Here is a 12,359-nt window from a genome sequence, read left to right on the forward strand (position 1 = left end):
ATGCCCTCAAAGCTGTCACCTCTGTTTATACTTGGTCTAGTGTAGGCACCCTTCCCCTTGTTTTCTTTCGTGGAATTTCCACTTGCTCATGCAGCACTTTAGAGACTATATGGTTGTATGGTAACTTTACTGTTATTTAAAGAGAAGAGAATTTGTTAGATAATGCAGACAGATGTAAGCACTTGTAGTAAACCCTAGAAGCCTAGTGTTTAATGAACCCCAAGGACCCCAAATAATGGGGTAAGGACTCACACTATTTGACAAAACTGCTGGCAGGAATTAGTTTTGGACTGGTAGTTCATACCATATACCAAGAGAATAATCAGGAGAATAATTTATATAATAACGATATTGTAAAGATAAACAGCCTTTGAAAGACTTAAGAATGCCAATCGGTTCAGTGACTAGCTCCAATTCCAGAGGACCAGTGATGAAGCAGGCTACCTACCTCCTCAAGGAGAGTTGATGGACTCAAGATATAGAATGAGACCTACTTTTTTAGTAAGGCCATTGAGGGAATTTGTTGTGGTTGACTATGCATATTTGTTAGGTGGTTTTGTTTTTTTCTTTTTCAATGTGGTGAAGAAGGGGAGAAAATTAGTCCTTTTTAATTAAAAAAGAAAAGAAAAATTCCAAAAGTAAGCACAATGGGACCTTGTATTTCTTACATCTTTGTCAATTGTTTTGGATATGTTCTACTGTGTAATTTTTAGTGAAAATTAAATAATTGCTAAAAAAAAAAAGCCCAGAAAGCTGCTCTGGTTTTGGCAGAGGGAAAGCTCAGTAGGTAGCCAGCTGATGAAAGTCTCCATCACTACCAGAGCATGTCTTCATACTATGCTTGTGATCTGTTTCCCAAATTCTTTATCTATTTCCTCTATTTATGTGGCATTTAATATGCTTCTTGGGTAATACCACATCGGGTATGCTGGCACACACCTCTCGTCCCTGCTACTGGGGGAGGCTGAGACCAATGCTTTGCTTGAGTTTAGGAGTTCTGAGATACGGGACAGCTAAAGCTGTCCACACTAAGTCCAGCACAAATATGGTGAGTCTCCAGCAGAGGACCACCTAGGCTGCCTAAGGAGGGAAAAGCCGGCCTAGATCAGAAAAACTGAGCAGGTTAAAGTCTCTGTACCAATCAGAATTAGGATCAGGTTCGGAGTAGCCACTGCACGTCAGCCCGGGTGAGTTAAGGAAACACAGTCTCAACAGCAATAACAAGATAGCACTTTTGTTTCTACTTCCATTGCTCCTTACCCAAGTTATATCCACCATATCTTTTCTTCTAATTCCTGGACTTCCTCCCATGAGTTTATCTTGCTACTCTGTCCTCCCTTTAAAATTCCTTTTTCCTTTTCAATAATTTATACTCCTCCACAACCACATTCCAAGTATAAATCCCATTCTACCAAGTCTCAGTGATATCTATAATATTAAATTTTCCTCCTTATGTGATGAGCTCTAGGCTCCTGTACCCATTATGCATTCTTTGTGTATCATATACAGACATCTGAAATAATAAGTTTTATTGCTGATTCCCTTTTTAGGTCCCTTCTCTTGTGAGTGTCTAGGAATTTCTACTACTGTTGTTCTTACATGCTAGTTACTCTCTATGGTATTAAGCTTGGTGAATATATGTAGGCAGTTTCTTCTCTTCCCCTTTCCATTATAAAGAAATTTGATTTGGTTTGCAATTTGCAAAAAAACCGTAAGAAATTTTTTACCAGTCCTTGCAAAATGTATTCCAATCCTGGCCAAGAGCCTGTCATTCCAATACTGTAAACTGTGGTCCAGAAATCAAGTTCTGATCTAGAAATGAGCACCCTGACCACAGTCCTATGGAGACTTCTTTAGCCTAGGTATGGCATTGAAGAAAAGTAGAGGACAACAAATATGGTTCTTGGGCTAAAAAACGAAGCCTTAGAGGAAAGCATAGCGGAACTGGGTTATTTTGCAAAAAGATAAGGAATAATTTAATATTGAGCCAAAACTACTTAAGCAAGGCAGTTGTTATGAGGCTCAATTGCCTAACTTTTCCCTGGAAGTTTGTTTCTCTGATCCTCCTACTCAGAAGTAACCCTTTTCTCTTTTGACCTACTATAGTATACCTAACTTGTTCCAACAACAATAATAACTGACATCTGTGTGTCTGCAAAGCACTTTACCTACATTCTCATCTGGTCCTCAAAACAATTCTTTTAAGTAGGTGCTATTCCTCCATTTTACAGATGAGGAAATTGAGGCTTAGATTTAGTGGCTCACCTAGGGTCATGTACTATTAAGTGTTTGGGACAGGATTTAAATGCAAGTCTTCTTGATTCTAAGTTCAACACTCCTATGTGATGGCATACTTATGGTTTTTACAGAAAGATGAATAAAGCACTTATTAAATGCTCGACACGTGCAAAGCATGGTGGTGATCAACATGGCGCCTGGTACATGCTGCCTCCTTCCTCTCCCTCAGGATGCTTTGCTGCTTCCACTAGGCTGGCTTGCCTGCCTTCTGAGTGGCAGTTAGTTGACAATTGGTGGGGACGGGGTCGCCCCTTCTCCACAAGAGTTGCTTTCCTTGGATAATGGCAATGACAACAGGGCAGGAAGCAGGACCTGTATCATGGGAGGTTCTACCTCTCCCACAGCTCCTGTGTTTATCTACTCATTGGTGGATAAGCCAAATGAACCTCTAAGATGTTTTCCTGCCCTGAGCTTCTTTGATTCACTTCAGTATATAGAACTAACCTAAATGCTAGACATTTCCTTTTTTTCTTTCTTCCTCTTTTAACCTTGGTTAATATGTTGCTATGACAGGTATTACAGATAATGCAGTGGGGGACCAGGAATTAGACCCAGTGGAAGAGAAGTTGCGCTCAAAAATGGAGGAAGAAAAAAAAAGGTATCACTTAATGCTTATTAATCATTCTACAAATTGACAATAAACTTTATCGAAATGGTACAAAGCACATACATGAAAGCATTCATACCCTGGGATGAAACTACCATGGATGCTCACAGAAGGTTCCTATGTCTGTCGCTGGTCTAGATAAGTGACCCCTGGGATCAAGAAATTAACAATGGCCTCGTGACCCCACCTTTTCCCGTTGTATTCTCTAGTACCTCTCTGTGGTAGGGAATCATTAAGAACACTTCAGTCAGCTGTATAGGACACAGGTATCACATTATTAAGGTAGTATAGCTGTATAGCTAATTACAGGTATATGGCCTATTCATAGAAGCCAGACTTCTGTATTAAACTGCACAGACAGTTTAGTACTCAAGTCTGGCTTCTTGGTTTCGATCTGTTTTGTACCCAAACTGATTAGGCAACAACCCTTAGGCTTCTTGTCCTAGGAGAAGACAGAGTCCTTTATGGCCGTGTTCCAGGTATAATCCCTGGATTCAGAATGTACTTGTAGTCCCTAACAGTCCCTAACAGCTACAAAGTCCATGCCTTCCTCCTTGGACCATACACCTAGAACTTTGAGAATTCTGTCTGCTTTCCTAGGGCATTTAGCCCAGCTCAGTATTCCCCTTTAGCTCTTGAGTCAATCTTTTTTATCTGTCTCCTTCATCATTTCTTTTTCTTACCTTTTTTCCAGCCTATTCTCCTTGTCTCCTCAATCTCTCTCCCCCAGTCATAGCCTTTGGTCATACTGCCTGCCTCCAGGCCATTTTGACTGATGACATATCTACCCCAGGACTATCCTGCCTTTTGTTAGATAGCTTCTGATTTATTTTTATGTAATATCAGCACCCCCAAAGCCCACATTTTCATTAATATAGATAACTTCTGTCCTAGAACAAAAAAAGAAAGTGGGTCAGGGGAACAATTACAATATATATGTAATTAGGGAGGAAATTATTCATCACACACACACACTCGTACATGGACACACACACACACACACACACACACACACACACTTTCCCACAGAAACTGTTATGGTGCTAAAATATCTCACCTAGACTCTCTATCATGTTTTCAACTAACTGCCTCTGATGTCTATATTCGTTCTACCATAGTCTGGCCTCAGTGGCTTAGAATTTTTTGTGAATCCCCAGACTATCAGACATCAGAGAAAAAACTTAGACTCCACAGAAGCTCTTCCAGTGGTGTGAAGAGCACCTCTGCTTTTGAAACCCCAAGCTGTATTGGCAGCTGCCCCGGGATCCGACAGGCGGGATGAACATTGACATAGGTCCTGTAGGTGGTGACTTTTGATGCAGCCAACACAATGATTCCTCTTCATTTCACCATAGCTACAAAATGATGTTCACTCGCCTCAAAGGCCTAAAGGTTGAAATCGAACACCTGCAGCTGCTAATGGAGAAAGCCAAGGTGAAACTGAAAAAAGAGTTTGAAGTTTGGTGGATAGAAGAGGCAACAAATCTGCAGGTACTTTGTGGCCACTTCCCTGTGCCCCTGAGCCACTTGTCAGAAAAATATCAGGGCAGTGCTGGCAGGAGAAGCCTCCAGCAGCAGTGGCTTTCAGCCTCCCTACAAGGGGTGTAGGCATAGAAACTGACCCTTCCTGAAAAAAAAAAAAACAAACCTAGAGGGGTCTCCTGCCCCTTGGTAACCCCTAGTTCTCATAGCCTGGTGAAAGGCTATGTTAGAGGGTCTGGTCCCTTTCTCCTAAAATGATGATGAGTGTAGAAAGTTAACACTTAATCACTTGACTGTTTCAGTGGCTAACAAGCACTTTATATGCAGAAAAGTCAAAAGTGTGAAAATTGAAGATCACCAGGGCCACTATTACTTCTTATGTGATCCTTGCTAAGACTGTCGTAAATGCCAAATTAAACTGTCAAATTAGTATTAGCATTAAATTAAACTACTGAGAATGTGGTCATGCATTTGCATAAGTATATATGTGTATATATGTGAATATATGCATACATACACACATATTATATGTCTGTATGTCTATACTTGCACACACATACACATATACACAGCCATACATATGACCTGTGAGTTTCTTTACAACTTATGTGTTTTGTTTGTTTCTGGATATGTCACCGTGTAATTGATGCATTTCACAGAAGCAAAGACTCTTGCAGCTAGAGAATACACATATATCATCCAACCTTTTTCATTTTGCAAAACAGCAAAATGACACAAAGAGATGAGGTGATTTGCCCAAAGACCCAGTCCCTACTAGAGCCAAGACCAGAACCCCTATCTCACATCAGATCAAGGCTTCTGATGCATCAAACACCATGCATACTAACCTACTGCCAGAGAGTTGCCTGAGTCACTGAGAGACTAGTATGTGGCAGGCTTGAATTCAGATCTTCCCAACTTCAGGTAACCATACCCTGGAACAAATCACCCTAGGAGATTGTGCTCTGCCATTTATCAGAGACAATTTCTCCGAGATCATGTCTCAGGTCCCTTTCAGCTTGTGTCCTGTGAATCTTACAGCAGGGAGGTAAACCAGTTGGTATGTAGAGTTCTGATTTCAGTCAGTGCTCAGCCTTGACTTATGGTGTGAAGCTCTAAAGTTAATAGGCAACTCCAGACAGCCCTAACCACTGATAGATTTTGGGTTCCTAAAACTAGAATAGAGCTCTAAAAATGTCTGTACCCAAAATAAAAGATTCTGTGTGGAGAGCTATGGCAGTGCCCCAGAGGATATACATCTTTGTTATGTTGGTATTTGAGGGGAAGAAGGAAGAAGAGATGGGGAAGACTGGCCATCTGTAGAGTCCTATTAAGTTTCTTTTTTCGAATGTTTTCTTATTTGATCCCCACAACCATCCTGTGAAATAGGAAGGATATATTAGTCCCATTTGATACTGAAGGGGATTAAGGACCAGAGAGATTAAGTAACTGCCCAAGAATACAGACCTAATCACTTCTGAAGCTGGGGCTAGAATTATTATTAATAATAACTGACATTTCTATAGTGTTTTAAAGTTGTTGAACCATTTTATTTACATTATTTTATTTGAGCCTCACAACAACCCTGTGAGTTTTACAGATGAGGAAGGCAAGGCTCAGAGAGGTTAAGTAGTTGTCCGCTGTCACAAAGCTAGTAACTGTCAGAAGGATGATTCAAAATGGGGTATTTCACTACCAATTTAATGATCTATCCTCTATGCCACCCTGCCTAAGGGTTCCCAACACATACTTATTCGACTAGAACAGAGAAGACAATACCTTCCTCCCCCATGTGCCAACTCCTGGATTTTGTCCCAGACCCACTGCCAATATAACATTTTATTTGAATTAGCTTTAATGTGATTTTCTAGCACCAAATCTCAAAAAAGTTTCACATTCAATTACAACAAATATCAGGACATGATGGGGGAGAAGGGCCATACAGAAGGAATGCTTGGGAAGTCCAGAGACAGAAGAGGGCTACAGGAGAATTGTCTAAAAAGTAGCAAATTCCCCAGAGAATTTCCACCACAACAGGGAATTCCACCATTCTGCTAAGTGACAATTCTCCATTTGGATGTTTGAGACCAAAAAGAATTCTCAAGAAACCATAAACACCATCCAACAAAGATATGCCCTTTGTGAAATAGCATTTGGATTTCTTCTAATTTGTGGCACAGGCTGAGCAGAAGGAGGAAGAAAAGACATTAGATGAGCTTTCTGGAGGATTTGTTGTTGCATAATGCCTTTAGATGCTGCAGGGGGGGTGCTACAGAAGAGGTTGAAGCTTTAGGGAGCCCAGCTGTGCTATGATTGAAAATGAATGGGTTCTAGCATCCAAAGACTTGATTTGTAAACTATCTCTTACTAACTGGGGGACCTTGACCAAACCATTAGCCTTTTTCAACCTCAGCTTACTCATCTATAAAACGGGTATAACAGTAAGCTAAGAGGTTAGTGAGAAAAGGGAAAGACAGTTGGATGGGCCATCGAGGTGTAAAAAGTCAACAGAGACGGAGGATGTTACTTTCAGCGAGCACAGAGGGAAAGGGATTACAAACCAGAATCCAGTCTTAGGATGTTTACAGGAAGATCTACAGAGTTAAATTCATGGAGTAGAAGAGAATCTAATAGGCTTCAGCTAAAGTTTTAAAAAAAAATAAGGGGTAGAAATCATAATTGCCAACAAAACAACAGCCCTGATTAAAAGACATAAACAGGGAGGGACAGCCAGGTAGTGCAGTGGACAGAGTGTTTAGCCTGGAGTCAGGAAGACCTGAGTTCAAATCTAGTCTCAGATACTTACTAGCTGTGTGACCCTGGGCAAGTCACTTAATCCTTCTTTGCCTCAGTTTCCTCATCTGTAAAATGAGCCAGAGAAGGAAATGGAAAACTACTCCAGTATCTTTGCCAAGAAATCCCAAAAAGGGATTATGAAGAGTCAAACACAAGTAAAAATGACTTGGCAACAACAAACCAGGAAACTTTTTTACTGAAAGGTACCATAGACAATGAATTAATAATATCAATACGAAACATACATGCCACATGGCATGGCACCTAAATTTTTAATGGAAAAGTTGCAGAGTGAAATAGATATTAAAACCATAGTTGTAGTAGTAGTAGTAGTAGTAGTAGTAGTAGTAGTAGTAGTAGTAGTAGTAGTAGTAGTAGTGGTAGTAGTAGTAGTAGTAGTAGTAGTAGTAGTAGTAGCAGTAGTAGTAGTAGTTGTTGTTGTTTCCTATTTAAGCACTTTACAAATATTACCTGATTTGATCCTCACAAAAACCTTGAGAGGTTGGTGCTATTAAAAGTGGGGATCCTCAATTTATCCTCTCTCAGACCTAGGTGAATTTAATCAACGAGTAAACAAAAAAAAGAAATGAAAGACCTGAATATAATTTATAATAGCCCTTTAGAGAATATTAAATGAGAATAGAAAGGAGTATACCTATTCTTAGCTATGCATGGCATCTTCACAAAAATTTACCATTTATTAGGGCACAAGACCTACAAAAAATCCATAAAACCAGGAATATTAAAAGCATCTTTTAACAATTACAAAGCAAGCATGGATAGAGAAAAGGGCCAATATTTCAGGGATTTGCATTAAACATACAATGTTCATATTTCTATCACAACCAAGTGACTGATATCTATAATTGAAATGTGGGCTAGCCTGTCTTCAAGAAGAGAAGGTGAAAGATGTTTAGGATCACATTTTGCATGCTTTAGGGTATCAAAGATATGAGAGATACAGTGGTAGGAGCACCGAGTCTAGAGTAGGAAGACCTGGGTTCAAATCCTACCATTGACATCTACTACCTGTGTGACCTTGGACAAAAGAAACCTACCTTGTCCTCAGTTTCCATCTCTTTTTTTAAGTGAGGCAGTTGGGGTTAAGCGACTTGCCACAGGTCATACAGCTAGTAAGTATTAAGTGTCTGAGGCCAGATTTGAACTCATGTCCTCCTGACTCCAGAGCTGGTGCTCAATCCAATGTGCCACCTAATTGCCCTTTGGTTTCCATTTCTTTAAAATGATGGAGTTAACTCAGAAACCAAGATGGTGAAATAGTAGAAAGAAATACAGCCAAACTCTCTTTTATAACCCTTTCACCAAGATCTAGAAAAAGGACCATCTTGACTGTGAACTCTAAAGAAAAGTCACAGTGAATTATTTTTCTACACAAGGCTGGCATAAGGAGACAGAGGTCTGGGGACATTTAGGGATGAGTCTAGCTAGGAGCAGCCATGTGTGGAACATTTCAGCACAGGAACTAAAAGAGAACTGATGCTGTGTATCAGGGCAAGATGAGGTCCCAAAACCACACAGAGGGTCCTTACTTTGTATAGGATACAACAGGTGCTGTCACTACCCAGTTCATGGTCACAGATCTGGAGTGAATTGAGGAGAAGACTAGCAACTAAAGATTGCTTTCCAGGTTGAGATGTGATAATGGGTCCTAGGCTATGTGCTGAGAAAACAGCAAGTTCAGAAGGAAATGGAAGTTGCTTGACTCTGCCTCCAGGAGCTGAGCAGGGATCTTATTTCCAGTCTCCAGCCCAGTCTAAAGCCTGCAGAAGAATAATCAGGGCAGAAAACTCAGATAAAGGAGGAACCCACAGTTCTGTCACTCTGAACCAACAGAGCTTTTAGATGACGTATAGTGGCTGGATTCAGAAGCAGTCTACTCAAACTCCAACCAACCAGAAGCAAGCCCACAGGTGTGCAACTTAGACCCAAACTCATGTCAAGAACTCAGAGACCTCAGAGCAGGCTGGCAGCAACAAGACTTTTCCCTGCATCAAGTCACTTTGAAATGCCAGAAGTTGGCAGGTCCTCAGCCCAAGCTGTTCCTGAAATTCTGAAATAACATAACACTTAATAGCTCAAGAAAGCAGCAGCACAAGAACCACAAGAACACAAGTTCAATCCAGATATTGCCTCCAGAAATACACAGAGCCCAGCCCTAACACAAATTCTGAAGTCAGAAAGTATGTCAGAAAAATGAGAAAATGAAAAAAAGAATCCCAAGAAGAGTTATTCTGTTGATAGATACACTAAAGATAGAAACCTAGAAGAAGAGAATGACTCCAAAAATAAAGCCTCAAATGAAAACACAGCTAGGGCACACATTTAACTAAAATTCACAGAAGAGATGTCATAAAAGATTTTAAAGAGTTAAAAATGATTTTCTAAATGAAAGCACTAGAGGGAAAAATATAAAAGAAAGGAGAACTATGGAAGAAAAAATGAAAATAGAATTTCACAGCTTGGCACAAGAGGTATAAAACTTTGCTCAAACAATAAACTCCCTTTAGAATGAGAAGATAATGACATTATGAGACAATGATAAATATTTAAAAAACAAAGGCTGAAAAAATAGAAGAAAATATAAGGTACCTCATAGGAAAAACAACTGACCTGAAAAGAAGATTGAGGAAAAAATAATTTAATTATTGATTGGCTACCTGAAAGCTATGATTGAAAAAGGGCCCAGATAACATATTTCAAGAAATCATAAAGTGTTCTAGATCTCTTAGAAGCAAAGAACAAAAAGGAAATAGAAAGAATATACTAATCACCTCCTGGAAGAAATACTGAAATGAACATTTCCCAAGAACATTATTGCAAAAATCCAGAGCTCCCAAGTCAAAGAAAAAGTACTGTAAGCAGCCAGAAAGCAAGAATTCAAGTACCAAAGAGCTGTGATCAGTATCACACAAGATTTATAAAGCCACTACTGTAAAGGAGTGGAGAACATAGAATACAGTATTCCAGAAGCCAAAAGATATAGGTTTACTATCAAAAATAACTTAGCCAACAAAACTAAGTATAATTCTATGGGGGGGGGGAATGGATCTTTAATGAAATAGAGGCATTCCAAGCATTCCTAATAGAAAGACCAGATGCATAGAAATTTTGAAATACAAACACAGGAGTCAAGAGAAACATAAAAAGGGTAAACATGAACAATCAATCATAAGGGACTAAATAAGAAAAAAACTATCTTCTAATGTAGGGAGATAATATATGCATCCCCTCAGAACTCTGTCTTCATCAGTGGTCATAGAAAGAATTTAATTAGAGGGCTTGGGAATGGTTCTGTTTCATTTGATGATAGTAGAAGAATGGAAAGGAAGAGGAAGAGGAATAAATGGGAGGAGGTATAAGGAGAGAAAGGATGGAGAAAATTATCTCACATAATTGGCAAGTACAAGTAGAAATTTTTACAAAGGAGTAGAAAGGAGAAAGGGAAGGATGCAAGTGATACTTGAGCTTCATTCTCATCTAACTTGTCAAAAGAAGGAAAAATACACAGACAAACACATAATTGGGCATGGAAAAACATATCACTTAATTGGGAAACAAGAGGGAAAGAAGAGAAAGGAAAGGGAAAAATAAGAGGGATAGTGATGAGGGAAAAGATTAGTCTTAAGCAAAACTAATTAATTAGTAAAGGTACATTTCAAAGAGGGGTTTGAAAAAAAGAATAAAAACCTGCTATTGGGCTATGGGAGAGGGAAAGAGAAAAGGAGCAGGGAACAGAAGAAGAATATACCAGACCTATAACACTGGTGCTGAGCTTACTCATTCTCTCTCACCGTCTCTTGTTTATAAATGGGGTGGGAAACAAAGGAAACAGAATAGGATGGAGGGAAATATACAATTAAGAATCATAACTATAAATGGAATGAACTCACCCATGAAACATAATTTAGTAGAATGGGTTAGAAATCAGGATCCAAAAATGTGTTGTTCACAAGAAACACACTAGAAATAAAGATTTAAACAGTTAAAAATAAGACGCAGAAGCAAAAGACCTAAGAAATTTGATCAGTCCAATGACCAACCATGATTCCAGAAGTCTGATAATGAAGTGCACTACCCATCTCCAGATGAACAGATAATAGATTCCAGGTACAGAATGAAATAACATTTTTGGACATGGCCAATGTAAGAATTTGTTTTGCTTGCATACGCCTGTGTTACAAGAGCTTTTTCTCTTTTTTTTAAAGGGGTAGAGATGCAAGGAAAAGTAATGCTTGTTAACTGACAAAAAAGTAAAATGAAAGTTACGTTAAAAATAAGTGAATTATAGGGCCCCTGAGGTTCCTTCCACCTCTACAACTAATGTCTTTTAAAAATCAGAAGACAAGTTTCAATGTGAAAACCCAACAGGAAAAAGGATCTGAAGAGGAAGTTGAAGAGTGGAATAATAAAACCAGGCAGATGGACTAAACCAGGTTGAGGATAACCTGAAGGCCTCAAACCCATTGGTGAGTTAAGGAACTGTCTACACTAAGCATGTTAAAATTTTCCCCCGTGGAATGGGAGGATGAGAACAATGTGTTCCAACAGCAATGAAGGTAGCTAAAGCAGATGCTGTGAAGACCTTAGAGACTCCAAGGTCATCTGCTGCACCCCAGGCTATCGCTAGTTGTCCTGACTCCTGTCTTGCCACTGGATTTTGCTGACTCTGAAAGAGCGAGTGAGGCTGACAACTTTGTGCAACTCTGCCTCACTTAAATTCAATTCATGCACAAGTCATCACCCATCATCCACTGTTTTACCCCAACATCATGATATCACCTGCCCTCTTTAGAAACAAAGTATAAATCACAACAATATGACACAAAAAAGGAAAGAAAAAAGAACCATTGAACACTTGAAGCCAAAGGGGAGAAAATGAGGTAGCTAGACAGATACCCTGAAGAGGAACCAGCTGTTTGTCCTTCAAAGACTGATAAAGTAGATCCACAAGTCTTAACAGGTGAGAGTTTATCTAGTAAAGGTCAAAGGAAGAAGAGAAGAATGGTGCTTAGTGATTAGTGAAGTATACTGAGCTATTTATTGAACTGATAGCAACAATAGAGAGGTCGCATGTCTTCCCAATACAAGACTAAAACTCATTTCTGATGATTTGTGTGGACACAAATAGATGGAAGAAACCCAGAAAACATTGACA

General features: G+C 39.4%; 1 protein-coding gene across 1 annotated transcript in view; it reads left to right on the forward strand.

Moving 5' to 3' along the window:
* KIF6 (kinesin family member 6) overlaps positions 1-12,359 on the forward strand; it is a 493,781-nt gene that overhangs the window by 439,912 nt on the left and 41,510 nt on the right. Inside the window, exons 17-18 of the mRNA XM_036767567.1 lie at positions 2,812-2,896; positions 4,261-4,396. Of these exons, the coding sequence (XP_036623462.1) occupies positions 2,812-2,896; positions 4,261-4,396 (221 nt within the window). The remainder of the gene's footprint in view (positions 1-2,811; positions 2,897-4,260; positions 4,397-12,359) is intronic.

The sequence above is a fragment of the Trichosurus vulpecula genome, chromosome 7 (assembly GCF_011100635.1).
Source record: "Trichosurus vulpecula isolate mTriVul1 chromosome 7, mTriVul1.pri, whole genome shotgun sequence".
NCBI classification, from domain to species: Eukaryota; Metazoa; Chordata; class Mammalia; order Diprotodontia; family Phalangeridae; genus Trichosurus; species Trichosurus vulpecula.